This window comes from Mesocricetus auratus, unplaced genomic scaffold (assembly GCF_017639785.1).
Source record: "Mesocricetus auratus isolate SY011 unplaced genomic scaffold, BCM_Maur_2.0 Super-Scaffold_100011, whole genome shotgun sequence".
In the NCBI taxonomy this organism is placed as follows: Eukaryota; Metazoa; Chordata; class Mammalia; order Rodentia; family Cricetidae; genus Mesocricetus; species Mesocricetus auratus.
Window position 1 is genome coordinate 1,419,244 of NW_024429195.1, and position 20,781 is coordinate 1,440,024.

Below are 20,781 nucleotides of genomic sequence, written 5' to 3' on the forward strand. Positions count from 1 at the left end.
TTGCAGACTGAATGACTTCTCACACATATCATGTTGACCTTGAAAGGATTTCTTGTCTCACCTGAAATTCTCGGTATTTTTAACACTTATACAAAAATTACTATTTAAAACATAATTAAAGGTCAGAGAGATGATTCATCAGATAATGGCTCCAAGCCTGACTATCTGAGCGCCATCCCTGAATATCTACAAGGTGGAAGGAGAGAACACAAGATGTCCTCTGATTTACACTTGTGTGTTCTGTCATGTGAGCATGCATTATACTTCCCAAGACACACACATATACAGGGAGAGAGAATAAATGTCTTTGAACCCTTTTCATGTTTCATTACTTTGTTAATAAATGGAGAGAGACACTCCTTTCCTGAAGCCATTGGGATGTAACACTTCTAAAACATACTTCTTCATTATGATGAAAGGGTAGTGACAGTTGTGTCATGTTCAGGATTATGATGGTCCTGATAATGGTTACTGATGGTCACGGCTTGGTTAGCAAGGCCACTGCTAACCTTTATGGTACATTCGTATTTGTGGTGGATGTAATTAATGTTTTCAGGATGTTTGGCCCAAATAGTAAAATTCGGGCCAACTGGCCACCTTGACCAAGTGTTCTTGTCCTGAGAACCATCTGCCGTCTTTCGTGTTGACTCTATTGTGAACTACAATTCTAGAGTGGGGGAATCTACCACTCAGTGTGGTTAAACAGCTTGCTGAAGATCAGCCATCTAGAAAGGGACATATTCTGAAGAACGTACTCTGAAATTCAGCTCATGCCTGGCTCCAAAGTCCTTATAAACTATAGGCCTACATCAGAGACTGGTTTTTATGCAGCCTTGTATGATCTACTCTATCAAGGAGTAAGATGGCATACTATGTTTAAATACATTTGAATTGGCTTTGAACATTTTCAGAATTAAGCCAAGAGAGGGTTCAGCGGACAAAGCACAAGCCTCGAAAGCAGGAGGACCTGAATTCAATCCTGACCTGGTGCAGTAGCAGACATTTATAATCCCAGCCCTCCAATGGCAAGATGGCAGACAGGTAGCAGAATCCAGGGAAGCTCACTGGTCAGGACCAAGGTTGAAGTCAAGGACCAGTACCAGTATACACACAAAGATTAGATATAGATAGATGGATAGATAGATAAATAGATGGTAGATAGATAGCCACTCAAAATTATAACATGTATTTAAACAAGGGGTAGACTGAGTTGTTAAATTCTTGTCTTCTTGAGAGAAAAAAAGATAGTGTTAACCAGACATGGTGGTGTACACCTTTAAAGCCAGCATCTGAGAGGTTGGGACAGGTGGGTCTCTGAGTTTGAGTAAGTTCCAGACCAGCCAGAGCTACATAGTGAGACCCTCAAATAAACTGAGAACCTGGCAGCTATATGGCTAAAAAAAAAAGTGTGTTCCCATGTATTACAAAGTGTTATGGTTCTACCTTGCATGGTGCTAAAGGCACTGAAGGTTTGGCCCCTCTGTGACTCCAATACCTTATCTCTCACCGTTTAGCTTAGTGAGAAGCATTATTAGAAAGGGGAGGGAAGAGGGAAGGAAAGAGAAATGAGATAAAGAGACACAGAGACAGAAAGAGAGAGGACAGAAGAGAAGAGGGAGACAGGAAAAGTCCTGTCTGTCCCAGGGGAACAGCAGGAAAGAGAAGAGCAGAAAGAAAACAAGTAGGCAGAGGTCTTCCTTTTAACGTGGTCCTTTGTACCTGGGCTGACCAGGGTAGTGCCCCAGTGCATTCTGCCAGGTGACAGGGACAGGCCAGCATAATGCCTGAATCCTTACACCCATGGTTCTCTTCACCTCTGGCCCTCAGTTAAATTCATCACAGGAGGGGAAACTCATTGACACAGACTCCCCCACCTCCAGCAGATTAGCAGAAGGGAAGAGAACGAGGTGGGATTATTTATCCACAAACTTTCTCTCCCTTCTTGGCAAATGGGAGTTGACTGTGTCCTCCTGCCAGGAACCGACTGTTAGACAGGTCTCCCCCAGGGCCCAACTGCTCTATCCCCTGCCCTCTTCAGGGTTAAGGTTAGGGCTCTGCCTCTATGGCCACCGGCATCAGAGTGCTATAGTTCCTTGTACTTGTCCACACCTGTGTCAACAGTGCTTTATGAACTCCCCTGATTACTCAGCTTCCTGCATATGCAATCTGCTTCCTGCTGGGTCCCTGCAGGATATACAACAGAGGCCTGTGAGACTTCCTGCTGTGCTGACACCCTCCCCCCCATACCCTCAGGCCCCTTGCCAGTCTTTTGATGGAACCTTGCTCAGAGCTCCCAAAAAGTCCAGTGTGGCCTCCCATGACTGATAACCAATCTCTTCCCTGCATTTGATACCCTTAAAGTCTTGAACTGGTTTGCTTCCTCAGCCCTCATCCCGGGACTTTCTCCCCAAGCAAAGGTTTTGGAAGTTGCTTCTGAGTCACTGTCTCCCAGCCTTAGGTTCTTGTGTAGGGTTTCCCACACACCTTTCTGAGCTTTCTGGAGAGTTCTTTCCCCCCCTTCCTCATCAAGGCCCAACTCCCCTGTCATCTCTTCTCAACTAAGAGCAGTATTTACTCTTGAGTGCTGGAACTCTTGGCTATCCTTCTCTGATGCCACTCACCAACCACTGTGTTGAGCAGTGTGGGTTTTTAAGTGTATGTCTGTCGTATACCATGGCTTCAGCTCCCTGGAAGACAGGTTCTGCAGCCCCTCAAACCAAACGCAGTGCCTCTCATACTGGGCTCAGAAGCCTTGTGACGTGGACAGACAGATGATGGACAGATGAACCTTCCTTGTGGCTTCGTTCATTCTTCCTGCCGGAGAGCTTCTCAGCCTGAGGTCTGCTACCGTGTCCTTCATTCTCATTCGCCAGCCTTATTAGAACAAAACACCTTCAGTATTTGTTTCTTATCAAGGGGTTTCAACTCTTGGAACAGAAAAGGCGGCAAGTGATAACAGCTAACAATAACATACAGGTATTTGAATTAACATTCTGAAAAGCATTTTAGTTGGTAGATGTGGTAGTACTTGGGATTACAAGTATACCAAAAAAAATTTCAGTGTAATTGCTCCATCCTTTCGGCCTGTTGATATTTAAAGGAAAAGAGCAGATCCGGGTTGGTAGAGAATGCCCTAGCCAGATGTGTTAATTAGAAGTGGGAAAGTCTGTCAATATCCTCTGTGTATTGCAAACACTGTCTGTCCATCCTGTTATTCAATGTCATAGTGTTCAGTAAAATGTGATAATCTTTAGGAAAAATTAGTTCAGCATTTTGGCTATCAAGGCACTGCACTATCACATTCTACTTGTTTATAAGGAAATTCTGTGGGTGAAAAGCTTATTAAAATGACACATGTCCCATGACACATAAGCTACAAACAACTGTAAACAAAAAATGTCTACAAGAGTTAGCAATGGTGAAAAAAAGAGTTAGCAACTGGAAAAAAATTAAATCTCTCTCTCGCTCTCTCTTTCTCACTCTTTCTCACTCTCTCTCCAACTTTCCTTCTCCCCCTCTTCTCATCCCTAGGTTTCTTTTCCACCTTCTGTCTCTTGATTACTAGGCCCTTACTAATTTCTCCGACATGGATTTTGATGCCTAGATTTGGTTTCTAACATTCAGCTATTTTAAGGTTATACTAGCATTTCCTTCCTAAAATTCCTTCCGTGGACTTTGTCTCTGGGAGAGAGACCTTGTGGTAGCAGCAGATTTCTGAAGCCCTTCACTCTTGGTTCCTGATAGACCTATGGTTTTATGTTGCCCCCCCCCTTGGGTTTTCGCCGCATCGTACCTTGTTCGCTATGTCTTTAGTGGCAATTCTCTTGTCAAGTAGACCCTTCAAGTGTGAACCATCTGGTTCTACCTCAAGAAGAAATACAGTAACAAATTCTGTTGATCCATGTGCTTGACTATTACTTGGAAGACACAGAGAAGAAAAGTGCACTGTCGTTAAAAGGCTTTGCATTAGATCCTTTTCACTTGGGAGGGGAGTTGCGGGATTTGTTTCATTGACTTTTTTTCTTCTTGGATCTTCTGTTCCTCACCTGGGACTGTGTGGCCCAGGGTATAGGTTTGTGCTGCTCAGGGGTGGAGCAGCACAAAAGAAGCAACCACTGTGTTTATGGAGGATTCAAAATTATGGAGAGCATTATCACAGGAATCCTCCAATCCAGATGGTTTCTAGTAAAAAGGACAACAGAATACTCCAATACCTTCCTTAGTATCAATTGTCAATTAATGTGACTTGAGCTCTCCTGCTTCTTCTGTCTTCTGTCATTAGTGTCAGGCAGCAGGAAGTCTCTGAGGAGACAGGACAGCCTCTTAGCACTGAGGTCTCAAATCAACCATCCCTCAAATGGCCAAACGTTTCCCTGACTACTTATTATATGCATACCAACCCCAAATCACTCCTTACTATTTTAAGTTGATAGAAGAGTCAACTGAATAATCATTAGACCGAAAGGACACTGAAAGTCAAACTAGTCTTAATAGAACTTTGTTAATGAAAGCTACACATTTTATTATCTCATGTTGGTTATGCTTTGTTAAGATAGCAAAAGACATGTCCTCCTCTCCCCTCCTCTTCTCCCCTTCTCTTTCTCCTAACTCCCTCTCCCCTCCCCCATGCTCCCAATTAACTCAGGAGATCTTGTCCCTTTCCCCTTCTCCGGGGGACCATGTATGTTTCTCTTAGGGTCCTCCTTGTTTCCTAACTTCTCTGGAGAACATGAGGGAGCAGGAAGATTGGGTCAGGGGAAGACTAGAGGAAAATAAGAAAAGAGATACCATAATAGAGGGAGCCATTATAGGTTTAAAGAGAAATCTGGCACTAGGGAAATGTCCAGAGATCTACAATGATGACCCCAACTAACAATCTAGGCAATAGTGGAGAGGCTTCCTTAAATGCCCTTTCCCAATAATGAGATTGATGACTACCTTGTATGCCATCTTAGAGCCTTCATCCAGTAGCTGATGGAAGCAGAAACAGACACCCACAACTAAACACTGAACTGAACTCCTGGAATCCAGTTACAGAAAGGGAGGAGTGATGAGCAAAGGGGTCAAGACCAGGCTGGAGAAACCCACTGAAACAGTTGACCTTAACAAGGGGGGAGCTCATGGACTCCAGTCAGACAGCTGGAGAGCCAGCATAAGACCGACCCAGACCCCATTACCATGGGTGTCAGTTGGGGGGCCTAGGCAAACTATGGAGCCTCTGGTAGTGGATCAGTATTTATCCCTAGTACACGAATGGACTTTGTGAGCCCACTCCACATAGAGGGATACTCTCTCAGCCTAGACACATGGGGGAGGGCCTAGGCCCTGCTCCAAATGATATGACAGACTTTGAAAATCCCCCCATGGAAGGCCTCACTCTCCCTGGGGAACAGAAAGGGGATGGGATAGGGGGAATGGTGGGGGGCAGGGGAGGAGGGGAGGGAGAGGGAACTGGGATTGACATGTAAAACAAGCTTGTTTCTAACTTAAATTTAAAAAAAAAAGATAACAAAAGACAGATTGTGTTTATATAACCAAGGAGTCGCTGTCGATTTTTTTACATTCTAAAGCAATGGAAAAAACAAATTTTATTGTTTATAAAGTGCTATGAAAACTGAGTGCAGTTGAATACTAGTAAATATTGCCCTACTCTCAGCGTTGTTTTCCATTGTGCCTCCCCATTTAAAACAAATGCTTTCACAGAAATCTGAAAGTGAGCCTTAACAAAGTTGGTAAGGGAAGTGAAATTCTCCAGTTCAGCTTCTCACTCATTAACACCCTAACAGAACTTCCAGTTCCATAACTATGTAGTCGTTATGAATTCTGCTTCAGTATATAAATTAATCTATTCATTTAACAGATGTATAGGTTCCTTTACTTCTTTCCAGGCACTGTGTTAGATATCGGGCATTTTAGCGGTAAACACAGCAGACCATCCCTCGCCTCATAAGGCTTTCAGATGAATGAGGAATAAGCAGATGAAATAGAAGCATCAGTAACCATGCATGAGTGGTGATGACAGATATAAAAGAAACAGTGTGAGCTCTGAGGACAGACAGATGAAGGCTATTCTGTCTTGGGTTTGGGGAAAGCCTCAAGAGAAGTATTTTTTTCTTCCTTTTTTTTTAAGTTAAAAACATGCTTGCTTCACATGTCAATCCTAGCTCCTTCTCCCTCTCCCTCTCCCTTCCCCCTCCTCCACCACCACTCCCACCAAACCCCCCCAGTCCCCCACCCAATCTCCACTTCAATCCCCAGGGAGGGTGAGACCCTCCATGGAGTACCACCAGAGTCTGTCATTTCATCCAGGGCAGGGCCTAGGCCCTCCCCCAAGAGTCCAGGCTGAGAGAGCATCCCTCATTGCAGGATGGGCGGCCAAAGTCTATGTGTATGCCAGGAATAAATACTACCTAGGCCTCCTCACTGACACCCACATTCAGGGGGTCTGGATCAGTCCCATGCTGTGCATCCAGCCATCAGTCTGGGGTCCAAGAGCTCCCCCTTGTTCAGGTCAACTGTTTCTGTGGGTTAAACCAGCCCAGTCTTAACTACTTTGCTCATCAGTTCTCCCTTTCTGTCACTGGATTCCAGGAGTTCAGTTCAGGGTTTAGCTGTGGGTGTCTGCCTCTACTTCCATCAGTCGCAGGATGAAGGTTCTGTTTCCTAGACTCTCTGGCAATGGGATTGTAGGCTGGCACTCCCCTGATTCATGTCTAAAACCCATATATGAGTGAGTACATGCCATGTTTGTTTGTTTTTTTGTGTGTGTGACTGGGTTACCTCACTCAGGATGGTTTCTTCTAGTTCCATCCATTTGCCTGCAGATTTCAAGATTCCATTGTTGTTTTTTTCCCGCTGAGCAGTACTCCACTGTGCAAATGTACCACATTTTCAAGAGAAGTATTTTGAATTAAAATTTAAAAATTGCACAATTAATCACTGAACTGAACCCAAGGAACCCAGTGACAGAGAGAGAGGAGTGATGAACAAATTGGCAAAGAATGGGCTGGCAAAACCAGCAGAGACAACTGATCTGAACAGGAGAGAGCTCTTGGACCCCAGACCGACAGTGGGGAGGCCAACATGGGACTGATCTGGACCCCCGAATGTGAGTGTCAGTGAGAAGGCCTGGGCAACCTATGGGGCCCTGAGCTGTGGATCAGTGTCTATCCCTGGTATACAAACAGTCTTCGTGTGCCTATAGCACAAAGAGGGATGCTCTCTCAGCCTGGACTCTTAGGGGAGTGCCTGGACCCTACCCAGAGTGAAATGACAGACTCTAGATATCCCCTATGTGGAAGGATTTGGCAATAGGGTGGGAGGGTGGGGGGGAAGGGGAGTGCGGGAGGAGGGGAGGGAGAGGGAACTGGGATTGACATGTAAAACAAGCTATTTAAAATTAAAATAAAAAATGATAAAAAAATAAAATAAAAAAATTGCCGAGTGTTGGCTAGGGGGTAGTGGCTATCTCTATTGTGAGCTTGACACACATGAAATCAGGGGACTCTACTGACAAACTGCTTCCATTAGAATGACCTGTAGGCATATCTATGGGTATTTTCTTGCTTGCTACTTGATTTGGGAGGACCCAGGCCACTGTGGACTGTGTAATCCCTAGGCAGGTGAACCTGGCCTATAGAAGAAAGGCAGCTGAGAAAATGGTAATCGGAGGTCCTCTGTAGTTTCTGCTTCAAGCTCTGGCTTGAGTTCCTGCCCTGGTTTCCTGTGATGATGGACTGTAACCCATAAGACAAAATAAACCCCTTCCTCCCCAAATTGCCTTCAGTCAGAGTGTTTCTCACAATGGGAAAGCAAACTAAAACACAAGAGGATAGCCAAGAGGAAAAAGTGAGGATGTGTGACAGAAAACAGAAGATCAGCTTAGCATAGCAGCCCTGCAGAAATGCCCTTCAGACCACGAAGGTGATTTCTGCTTTAGAAAAAGATAAGGAAATAGAAAGACTTAAATATACTTGGTTTGTGGTTAGTTATAAGTAGTTTGTGTACATGAAGCATGAAATTGTTTTACCTGGATACAGGCAAAATCAACAATAGAAAATAAGCCTATGGCATTATTAAATATTTTAGGCTAAAATTTCAAATTTGGTCTTACTGATCTAATCTAAGGACCTAAATACTATAAACAAAGCAGTCCAGAAGCATGAGAGCTAGGTATCAGAACTTAAACACCATGGACTAGATGCTCTTATTAGGACCTAATTACTTTAAAACATCTCATTGAAGGGAGCTGAAGAAATGACTCTGTAGCTAAGAGTACTACCCACTGCTCTCCCAGAGGACAGATTACCTGTCAGGCAGTTTTGCTGCCCTCCTCTGGCATCCGTGGAAAGTGCACTCATCTGCACAAACGTATGCACACCTACAATTAAAATTGAAAATAGAATCTTAAAAAAAACTCGCTGAGGGCTTTCATCACTTTCACATTATTGTCTTCTGAAATGATCTTTTTTTTTGGCACAAAGCTAAAAGTGTAACCAAACTGACAAGTCACTGGCACTTTTCTTTCCCAAAATGCTTTATCGTTTATTCATTTGTTGTTTGGGAGCCAAGACGCAGGTCCTCTTCTAGAGCCACAAGCGCACTTAGCCGCTGAGTGATATCTCCAGCCACACTGGCCTCTGTTCAAATGTGCTCACCAGGATGGTCCAGCTCTGACTGTTGATCGCTTGCCAGATCAATAATGGAAGATGCATGCTTAGTCACTCTGTCTCCACCCACAGTTGTCAATCAAGATGGCCAGCCTCTCATTGAAGGGAAGCTTAAAGAGAAACACGTGAGATGGAAGTTCATCAAGAGGTGGAAAACGCGTTATTTTACCTTGGCTGGGAACCAACTTCTGTTCCAAAAAGGGAAATCGGTGAGTTGGCTTGTTGCTGGGTTTGGTTTTTTTGTTTTGTTTTGCTTTGTTTTGTTTTGTTTTTGACACGTATTAAAAACTGAATTGTTTTTCTCTCCTTCAAAACCCACCAAAATCCTATAGCTGGTGTGTTAGTTAGTTAGTTAGTTAGTTAGTTAGTTAGTTAGTTAGTTTCTGTTGCTGTGAGGAGACACCGTGACCACAGCAACTCTTGTAAAGGAAACATTTAATTGGGGCCTGGCTAATAGTGCAGAGGTTGGCCCATTGTCAACATGGTGGGGAGCATGACGACGCTCAGGCAGACGTAGCGCTGGAGAAGTAGCTGAGAGCTGTACATCTGGATCAGCAGACCGACCGCAGGAAGAGCACTTTCCTCCAAGGCCACACCTACTCCCACAAGACCACACCTCCTGATACGGTCACTCCCTATGAGGGCCATCCGGAAACCTACACCTGCGATTTCAGGTGTCTTACTTTCTGAGTGCCTCATGCTTAAGCCTATCTTAAAAATCCTTATCCAACCGAACTCTACAGCAGGCTGACTAGTCCTGCAATTTCTTTGCTGTGTGGAAGCCGTGAATCCCAGTTTGGCCTGACTCGGGGTCTCTAAAAGATTAGGGAAATCCCTCGGGCTACTACTGAGCGTGACAATAAAGCTATGCTCTTTCCTGTGCTCTCCGAGATGCGGACGCTATGGGGGCAGGTGTTGAGACGGGTCGGATTATATAGCATTAGCTGGCGTTGAACTTAACGTGATCCATCTTGCCTCTGCCTCCAGAGTGCAGGATTAGGTTATGCCACCACACCAGGCACCAGTGTATGGTGGTGGTGGTAGTGGTGGTGATGCTTATAGTGGTGGTGGTAATGGAGGTGATGGTGGTGGTATTCTTGAGAGACAGTCTCACTGTGTAGTCCCGGCTGACCTCGAACTCAAGAGTTCCGGCTGTTTACATTGAATGTACCATTATACTTGCATTCTGAAAAGATGGTTGGGGCAACACAGATTGCCTTTTCTCTGTCTTTCTGTTCTATGGTGCATGAATGGAGTGATGTCACCCTCAGTGGTGGGGCAGATCTTTATCTACCACTGACTCAAATGTTGGTCTCTTCTGGAAACATACAGGGACACTCAGAAATCATGTTTTAACAGCTATGTGGAGACCCATTAGCTCAATCAGGTTGAGCTGTGTCTTTAACATTGTATAAAATTTTTTGAATTAAAAAAACAGCATTTTGTGATACTTTGAAGTTATGAAAGTTTCTCAGTCTGTGTCATACCTAGGTGGCTTTTCTCTGGCTAAAAAGCTTTTCAGAGTATAAATATGATGGCATATTCAATTTTAACAGTTGGATTAAAGAAATAGGGTTTTTTTAATAAGTTCACACTGAAGCATTTTTAAATGTTTAAAATGGCCATCTGAATTTCCTTCAATTTCTCAAGAACTTAGGAATGGACATGAAGATACACTATGAGGCTCTGTATGGTTGGTTTTATGTTGAGGTCTTTAATCCATTTGGACTTGAGTTTTGTAATGGGAATAGATATGGATCTTCTTGCGTTCTTCTACATGTCTACATTCAGTTATGCCAGCACCATTTATTGAATATGCTTTCTTTTTCCTATGTTAAATTTTGGCTTCTTTGTCAAAAATCAGGTGTTCATAGGTGTGTGGATTGATATCAGGGTCTTCAATATGATTCCATTGGTCCACCTGTCTGTTTTTATACCAGTACCAAGCTGTTTTCATCAATATAGCTTTATTGTAGAACTTGAAGTCAGGGTTGGTGATGCCTTCAGATGATCCTTTATTGTACAGGATTGTTTTCATTACTATAGCTTTATAGAAGAGTTTGAAGTCAGGTATGGTGATGCATCCAGAAGTTCCTTTATTGTACAGGATTGTTTTGGCTATCCTGGGTTTTTTGTTTTTGTGTTTTTCCATATGAAGTTGAGTATTGTCCTTTCAAGGTCTATAAAGTATTTTGCTGGTGTTTTGATGGGCATTGCATTGAGTCTGTAGATTGCTTTTGGTAAGATTGCCATTTTTACTATGTTGACCCTACCTATCGAAGAGCATGGGAGATCTTTCCATTTTCTGAAGTCGTCTTCAATTTCTTTCTTCAAAGACTTAAATTGTCATACATTTTTAACATTCTTATGGTCTTGATTTCCATGAGTCAGTCAGATAGCAATGTTCTCCCTCCATTCCTATGTTAATTGACCTCCTGTTCTCTTTACATTACTACAGGAACTCTCTATTTTCCCATCAGTTATGGCGTATCAATTTCTGTGCTATAGACTAACCTCAACACAATTTATTATCATCAGATACTTAATATAAACCACATGAGACTAATAAAGTGTATGGTGTAGATTTCTTAAAATTTTTATCCTGTGTAGTCCCTAAAAGAATTTTTCGGGGAAAAAATCTATGTAATACCTCGTAAACTTTAAATGCCATCAATACATTTATCATTAGTTTAAACAGTAATTTCTGTTGAGCTATAAGTATTGACATTTTAAAATAAAAAGAACCTATTTCCTCTTTAAATGTAATTATTAGGATAAAATAAAACACCATAACACATTAATTCACTGTCATCCATCTTTTATTTAAAATAACACATATATTAATCTCTTTAGTGCACATATTTGTATTACTTATGTTTCCCTTGAACTCATATTTCTATTCTGTTTGGCTCTTGTTGTCCTACTGACTCTTCGACACCTTAGCACCCAAAACAGAAAAGTCTTGAGCTGTAGGATGTAAAAGGACCTGGCCCTCTTGGAAAATTCGAAGAGCCAGTGACCCAGGCAGCAGCAGGAACCATCTCACGATCTTTCCTTCCGATTTGTTTCAGAAAGACGATCCCGATGATTCCCCAATAGAACTCAGCAAAGTACAGAGTGTGAAGGCTGTGGCTAGGAAACGCCGGGATCGCTCCCTCCCTCGGGCTTTTGAAATCTTCACGGATAATAAGACCTACGTTTTCAAAGCCAAGGACGAGAAGAGTGCCGAAGAATGGCTGCAGTGCATCAACGTAGCGCTTGCCCAAGCAAAAGAGAGGGAAAGCAGAGAAGTGACCACGTATCTATAAAGACATTGACCATGCATTGACCATGCAAGGATGTGGCATCATCCTTTGTTTCACTAAATGCCAGTGAAACCATTACCCCTGAGAAGGAGGGCCTAAAGGGACGGAGTTCTCAGTAGATCTCACACCCTCACAACTCTTATATTAACTCCCAGACATCTTCCTGAAGTGCACGAGAAAGAGGAGCCATAGAGTTCCTACTGGAGCATGTAGGGGGCCAAGAAGGGAAAGTTACAAATGAAGGAACTTCTGTGGCTATGTGATGTATGACTGTAAGAAAACATTATGTGGGGCCGGTGAGAAGACTCAGAAGGTAAAATGCACTTGCTGATGGCCTGAATTCTAGCCCCATAATTGACCTGGTGGAAGGAGAGAACCAACTCCTAGGAATTATCCTCTGTTCTCTGCATACCATGGCACATTCATACCCCCAGCAGATAGATGGATAGATGGATGGATGGATGGATGGATGGATGGATGGATGGTATTGTAAAAACAGACGTCTGGAAGATCTGCCTTGAAGAAAAACTACTACATTTAGAACATATTTTTTTAAACTGTTAGGAGAAGTTGAACCAACATGTGCTGAAAAAAACCAACAATTTTAGGCTGAGCAGTGGCAGCACACGCCTTTAATCCCAGCACTCAGAAGGTGAGGTAGGCCAGTCTCTGTGAACTTGAAACCAGCCTGGTCTACAGAATGAGTCCCAGGACAACCAGGGCACTACAGAAAAATGCTGTCATGAAAAACAAGCAAACAAACAAAACAACAAAAAAAAAAACATTAACTTTAATATATTAGTCACCTTTCTGTTGCTGTTATATAATACTCTGACAAAAGCAACTTAGGGGAGAAGGGGTTTGTTTTGGTTTACACAAAACCCACCTCCACCGGTGCACTGCCCCTAGCAGGGATCCACCTCCTAAGGGCTCCAGAACCTCCCGAAACACCACTACCAACTACGGACCCAGCATTCAAATACGTGAGCCTATGAGGGTTATTCGCTATGTAAACTTTCACATTTTATTTCTCTTCTCGATACAGAAGATGCTAACACATAATGCAGTGGTCCTTGTTACATAATTAAATTTAGGCTCTAAGTAGAGTGTAATTGATCGTCACTTCTTAAGCACACGGTTATCTCTACTGTCCAAGGCAGTAAGTATAGATAGAATAAGGATGGAAAGAATAAGCATAGCCTCCCTTAAGCTGAAAGGTTTTTAATAAGAATCCTGTTTTACATCTCTGTAGTAAGCCTTGTATTGTCCAAATTATAAACATGTATTTGTTGGGTTTTTTTGCCACTACCCATATATAATCTTGAATTAAGCCACCATAGACAGATCAGGTGACTTCCAGGGACCCATGCTCTGTAAAAATGTTCTACCCCTTGAGTGGTAGAGTGTGGGACCTGAAGCTTGCTTCTAACTTACATAATAGAACAAAAGTGATAGGATAGCCTAGCCTCTCCTATAATTGTGTTACATTACAAGGGACATCTGACCTGACACAATAGAGAGCCTCCCAGGATCTAGCCCAGCCACCACTGTGGTGGCAGTCATGACATACTCTGATCTGAGGGACCAGGCAAGATGGATTCTTGCCCCACAAGAACTGTGCAAATAATAACTATACTCTGCTTTAAATGCAAGCCATGCAGTGATTTTTTTATGCGCTGATTAATTCATATAAAACCCTCCTGGTAATATATCAAAGATAACTTTTTTCTGTAAAGATGATTTATTATGTATTTGAGTATAGAAGCCTGGGAAAAGACTTAACTTGTCACTACAATGACACTACTGTTAACTCACTGGTGTGGGAAATATTAAAAGGGTCATACCTGAGCAAAGAAACTTAATTCAATTTTAACATGTAAAGTTTGAGAAGATTATGAGCCACAGGAGTTATTACACATTGGAAATGGAGTTCAAGAGGTCAAAATTTGGGTCCATTGCATATGTAGGTAATTGTGAAAGATATGAAATTGGTTGGAAATTACTGCAGAAAAATAAGAAATGGAAGAATTGATATGGGCCCCTTGGGATACCAATGCTTGGGCAAAGTCAGGTTAAGCTGATCAGTATTCAGAGATGATGTAGTCCAGGAGACCTGATATTATAAGAGATAAATTAAGAAAGATTTTCAAGGTGTCAACAATTTGAAGTCCTAAAGATAAAGCTTGACTTTCATAATTAGGAGGCAATTGATGCCACTGGTAAGAACGAATTCCTTGGAATGATGGAGAAAACGTTAACTTTCCATGTGTTATGGTAATTGACTGCCGCATTTTAATTTTTTTTAAAGGTGAGGTTAGGGTGAGAGAGCAAGGATGGATAAGTGATTCCTTATTTTGTTTTCAGGTGAAGTCATCTTAAGAAGGAAAACAACTTAACAAATGCAGACAAGGAAAGACAAGGGTAAAGTTGCTAGATGGATGAGTTAGAGAATCTTTTTTTTTTTTTCAAGTTCTGTGTCAAGGAGCCAGGGAAATGTCTTAGCCATAAGATAGAGTGCCTACAGGTATAAGCTGCCGAGGTCAAATCCCCAGTACATACGTGCAAAGCCCATCATGACTTTGGGGGCCTGTAATCCCACACTGAGAGTTGGAGACAGATGACTCCCAAGAGCTCCTTGGTCCAGCCAGTCCAGCTGAAATGGAGAGCATCTGCCTCAGAAAGAAACCCTGTATGGTGGTTTGGATGAAAATGTCCTCCATAGGCTTACATAATTGGCTACTTGATCCCCAGATGGTGGAACTATTTGTGAAGGGTTAGGAGGTGTGGACTTGTTGGAGGAGGTGTGCCGCTGAGGGTGGGCTTTGAGGCTTCAAATGAAAGGCCCATGCCATTTCAAGTTAGTTCCCCCTCCCCAACCCTGCCACATGGTTGTTGTCACAAGATGTGGGTTCTCAACTCCTGCTCCAACACCATGCCTGCCTGCCTGCCTGCCTGCCTGCCTGCCTGCCTGCCGTGCTCCTTGCCATGATGGAAATGGGCTTACCCTCTGAAACTGTAAGTCTCCAGTAGACTCTTCTATAGTTGCCTTGGCCTTGGGTGTTTGGTCACAGCAATGGAGACATAACTAAGACCTTGTTTCAAGGCAAAAAGGCAAATACCTGGTATTCTATTCTAACATCCACACTCATGAGCAGTCAAATACTCACATGCATGTACTATACACTTGAAACACACACATACACACAAACACACAGTAAAGCGCCTGAAGAGACTGATTTCCCCTTTGGAGGAATTCATAGGTTTTTTTCCTGGTATATTTAAAGTCAATTACAGTGGGGCAGGGACTATTTCTTTCCCCCAAGAAGTTTACTGTATAGTGAAGGAGACAGACAATTACAACAAAAGTTCCCGTGCTCTATGTCCAGTGCCTTGATGAAGTTATACACCTAGTCCTATGGAAATCGAGGAGATGGTGTCATTTTAATGCACTCCCACACTGTTTCCCCAAGCTTATTGAACAAATATTAACCATATGGATAAACAAAGAGCAAAATAGCAGGATAGAAGACGGCCCTGCAAATGTAAAGGAACACACAGTCCATTCCTGAAATGGAGTTTTTGGTTTTTCTTAAGATGGTATAGCATCATTACAAGGTGTCAGGCAGATCCACATTTAGGAAAATAACCTTTATGGTAGTACAGTTCATGGAATACCGATCAGAAATTGGAGCAAAGTCCATAGGACATGGTATAGCCTTGTGGCAGATTGCATTCCTAGTATGCATGAAGTCCTGGGTCAAACCACCAAGCTGCACAGAAAAAAAAAAGTGTACCAAAACAGTTGGAAGGCTCTTCTAAGGTGTTGAGGGCCGGGATCGATGCAGTAACTGATAGAGAAATGATGCAGCTGTTTGGATATGGTTTGTGCATTTCCCCCAAGGGTTCACATAGGAGTCTTGTTCTCAGACGGAGATGTTGGGAGTTGGGTGAGACCTAATGAGGAGAAATTAGGTCATGGAGGAAACTCCCTCTGGAAGGGATTGATATAGAGGAAACTCCAGTTGACTGTTTTTTGGGGGTTGTTTTTGTTTTTGTTTTTTAAAGCAACACCTGGCCCTTCCCCAACCACACTGGCTTCCCCTTTTTGCCAGATGATTCCCTCTTCTTGCACATGCTGTTACCATTCAGATTTCATCTGCCACAATGTCTCTTTAGAGTCAAGCCCAGGCAGGTGTCATGTCCTTGAGCAAAAAGAACTATGGTTTAAAGACATCTCTTTTCTTTACAAAGTTATCAAGATGCAGATACTTTGTTGCACTGATAGGGAAGAGACTGATGCAAATGGTCAGACGGGAGAATTAGTAAAATTGGGAATTATTAAAATGAATGAGGACTGGTGGCTGCTTGGAGCTGGAGGACAGGAACAGAAAAAAGATGAATATACCCGTTCCTAGGTGCTTGCCTGCGAAACTGTATGTGGGTGATGGCGATATTCCCTGAGATAAGAAACATGAAAACAACTTGGGAAGCAAGGCAAATGCTAAGTTTGATATTTTTTTGTCATCTATGAAGCTATATAATTTAAGTTTATTTTAACTAATATACAGAGATATTAAAATAATGCATATAAATCATGCATATTAACATAGTACAGTGTGATGCCTGAGTACATATATCACATTCTGTTGCCCTCAGAGGTCAGAAAGGGGGTGTCAGAACTCCTGGAATGGGAATTACAGACGAGCCACACAATGTGGGTGTTGAGAATCAAGGCCAGAGCCTCTGGAAGTGCATCAAGTGTTTTTAAACCAATGAGCTGCCCCCCACTTCCTCCAGTCCCCTACCAGCCCCTCCTTAAGATCCAGAGAAAAATTCCATCTGCTTTAATCAAACGGTCACCAAGTGCTAGGGAGCATGGTGACAGCTGTTATGGTGAAGGCCAACAATGCACTCACCTTTCACAGTGAGAGAGTCTAACAAAACAATGGTGGAGGCTGGAGAAATAAATGCATTAGGGGTCAAGAGACTTCCTGGTCTTTCAAAGTACTGAAGTTTGATTCTAAGTACCCACATAGATGGCCACCTGTAACTCCCCCTCGTGGGGGATCTAACGCCCTCTCTTGGCCTCCACGGGTACCACAAATGTGCACATACATGCGCATATACAAATAACAAAAAATAAAATAAATAAATCTTTTGAAATGCCATGCAATGCTTCTTCTCTGCACTGAATGTTTATCCTAAAAGGAACATGGACCCCCAGTTCTATGCGGGGTGGACAGCTACTTTTACTGCTTATCTGTGATTGAGCTGACTGGATGCCTCTATTTGGAATTTGGCCCTTGCTGCCTATGAACCAGATCCCACTCTAGCTTCATTTCAGGATGCACAGGCTCAGACCAGTAAACTCCCCTGGTTTCTGAGCGGTTGTGCTACAGAATCATTTCCCACCCAAGGAAGTTTCTGTCACTGCCACAGCTGTCGCCTCAGGCGCACTACAGACAGGCCTTCCCAAGACTGAAGAAGAAATCACTTTTCCAAACATGCTGAAAGCATTATTAAAATTTGCAATCGTAAACAGAAACTCAATTTGTTTTCAAAATTTTTACTTCATTTTGGCTCTTTTTTTTCTTGTAGAAAGCCTTAAAACATAAATATTTATATGTGAACGCTCCGTGTGGTTACTCTTGAGAACTTCTAATTTCGTAAAAAAAATAATAAATGCTCAATAACTTTCTAATACTAATCTTGGGTTGGTCATGTCAAAACACATGGGTAATTGGTTCATCTTCTATCTACCTACTTCCCATCAGAGCCAACGGCATATTTGCAACGTTGGCATAAACACAGGAGAAATGGAAGGAAATGCGAGAAGGAGAGATCTGGACAGAATCTAAGGGGCATTGCAGAGAAATAAATACCCTGACTTAAGAACCCTAAAGGATCCAGGCAGTGGTGGCACACACCTTTAATCCCAGCACTCGGGAGACAGAGGCAGGGGATCACTGTGAGTTAGAGGCCAGCCTGGTCTATGAATTCCAGGACAAGATCCAAAGCTACAGAAAAACCCTGTCTCGAAAAAACAAACAAACAAACAAACAAAAAACCTAAAAGGAATGTCTAGTTTTCTAAGTTTTTGTATGAAAACAAGAAACAGAAATAATTTAAGATTTCTTGTTCCATTAATCCTGAGAGATGCTGAAAGACAAAGGAGCTGGGAAACATCTTCTGTGGTAGAGTCTAGGAAAATGTCGTAACCCTCCAAGCACGGACTCATGAGAATTCAAAAGAGATTACTAACTAGAGCAGAACTTAGCCCTCTTCCATCTCTAGATGGGCAGAGCAGCACGGGAAAGATCAGATCTGACACGAGCCGTGTCCCCCATGAAAATATTCTGCAGAATCTTTACCTTAATAGAAAATTTTAAGCAAGTCGCTTTATTAATTTACCAGTAAGAGATTAAAAATCTTTCCAGTGAAACTGCAACACATTGTGTTGTTGACATTAGTTCTGAGCAATGGACTTACCAAAAGATGTTTTAAACTTATTCAGAGAGATTTAGCTGTGGCACGAATTTTCTTTGGTCTTAATAATAAAAGCCAGGAGTCAGATATGGGGGGGCAAGGTAAAGATTTATGGAAACAAGATGGATCATTTGGTCTGAGGCAGACTAGTTGTCTAGGCTGCATCCACATCTATGAATCCTCAGACTGCATCTCACTCTTGTCTCCTATCACCTTACATCCCTCTCTCTGCTCAGCCACACAACTCCTGTGTCCACCTCCCCAGTGCTGGGATTAAAGGCATGTGATCCCAAGTGCTGGGATCCCCTTTGTGTGAGCTGTTTCTCTTTTAGACAGATTCAATCTCATATAGCACAGGGTGGCCTTGAACTCACATAGATCTGTCTGCCTCTGTCTCCTGAGTGCTGGAATTAAAGGTGTGTGCCACCACTGCCTGGCCTTATGACTAACTAGTGTGTGGCTAGCTTTGCACTCTGATCTTCAGGAAAGTTTTGTCTGTTAGATCCTCATATCACCTCATTTAGCAGCTGGGTATATGGCTTGGTATGTAATTCCTTCCCATCTATTTCAATAAGAAAATAAAACATAATTGTATCTGTGGGTCAATGTCTTCGTTCCTTAGCAAACATTCAGAAATGGCTTTGCAAGACCCTATGGAACTGTGGTCACTCCTCCTGCGATGGCTCATTGGTTCCCATTATGGTTAAAATCTGACACGAGCCCTCACAGTCTCACAACCTTGGCCACTAACTTGTGGTATAATCTTGGGGAGTTGTATAGCCTTCCCACTTGAGAGAAGTATGTCTCAAGTGTGAGGGGAGGCAGGTCTTTGAAGGTTTTATTGCTACTGATTTCAGCTTTCTTTCTCTGACTCCTGGTCTGCCATGATATAGGAAAAGCATTTCCAGAATATTCATTCGAAATAAACATACGAAAGACGAAACAGAGAGGCAAAGTTGGCAACCAAGATGGACACTGGAGAACCAAAGGCATAGAGTAGCAAGGATGGGTGGGTGGTTGACTGTATGAACCTCAAAGATACTACACGGCTCCTGGGACTAGTTTTTACATGCACTTGTTGAGCTGTGACTTTACACTCAATGAGCTTTGATGACAGATTTCCATTGCCACATGAGCATTAGTCTATTGCCAGGTTTTGCAAGGCCTTATAGCCATGTGTTTGAATCACAGTGACGAGACCTGGCAGGAAACTTAACTCCCCAGTCCTACCATGAGAACCCCATCCTTGCCAAGCACATCTCAGATCAACAATCATTGTCTGCACAATCCCATTCACAACACAAACTGAATTTGTTTACTTCAGAGAATATTTTTCTGGGGGGCCTATGTGGGTAGGAAACCCTGGATTGCTGTGTATTTGTCTACAAAATGATCACCAAATACATTGTGTTCTTTATATAAACCTCCATGCTTTCATCAAGCAGAAAGAAAATGAATTCCATTGTTTTTCAATCAACATGACTAAATTTCACCTTGGTACTAAGAATCCGGAAGAGTCACAAGTAGTCAAATAATGTCAGAATACAAAGCACTTAGGTGGCAGGCTCGCTGACTCAGCAATGACAGAGCCCTCTGGTGTCCCATTAGAAGCCAAGAGTGACAGCTCCTAACAAGGGGAAAGCTGATTTTTTTTCTTATTTTGAGTTGTTTTAGAATTCTTCCTTCCCTTGCTTCATTCTCAGTTGTCCATCCGCTAATGTTAGTAGACTATTCACGGTGTAAATCTGTACACAAAATACGTTTCACACATGCGAGGACACAGTCACTGCTTTGTGCTTTGCAGAAACTGGCTTTATTTCATATTATCTTATATTAAATTTACATCTCTGACCTCTCCACCATCACCGCCATTACCACCAGACTGGGATCTCTTGTAGTCAGAAGGGAGCTCACATTTGTTCCCCTGTGCTCACCGGTCACTTCTGCACACACATTTCCCTGGGGAGTGTTCTGCTTCCTCTTAATTTAGATCTACTATCATATGGAAGGAATGACCTAAGTTTCTTATCCCATACAAAAGAAAAACAATGGCTTGATTTTTCTAGACTAGCTCATGCACTCCAAAATCAGAATAAGGCACTTTTTTCTAAATCTAGACACGTCCGTCTCAGAAAATTAACCATAGTATTGGGGATATATATGCATGAAGTGCTAAATTGGGGACAATTTAATTAAACACTTGTCGCTCAGATATCTCACAGGAGCATATCCCGTGCTTTTCTGTGAGCACACCTCTCACATGTTACATGTGACTTGAGCATCGCTAGAATGTCACCATCCCTTGAACCCGCTTCAGTTGG

At 42.6% G+C, this 20,781-nt stretch overlaps 1 protein-coding gene across 1 annotated transcript in view; it reads left to right on the forward strand.

Moving 5' to 3' along the window:
* Positions 1–17,142, forward strand: part of Veph1 (ventricular zone expressed PH domain containing 1) — a 198,950-nt gene extending 181,808 nt beyond the window's left edge. Inside the window, exons 13-14 of the mRNA XM_040754329.1 lie at positions 8,742–8,878; positions 11,741–17,142. Of these exons, the coding sequence (XP_040610263.1) occupies positions 8,742–8,878; positions 11,741–11,977 (374 nt within the window). The 3' untranslated portion in view covers positions 11,978–17,142. The remainder of the gene's footprint in view (positions 1–8,741; positions 8,879–11,740) is intronic.
* Positions 17,143–20,781: the final 3,639 nt, after the last annotated feature.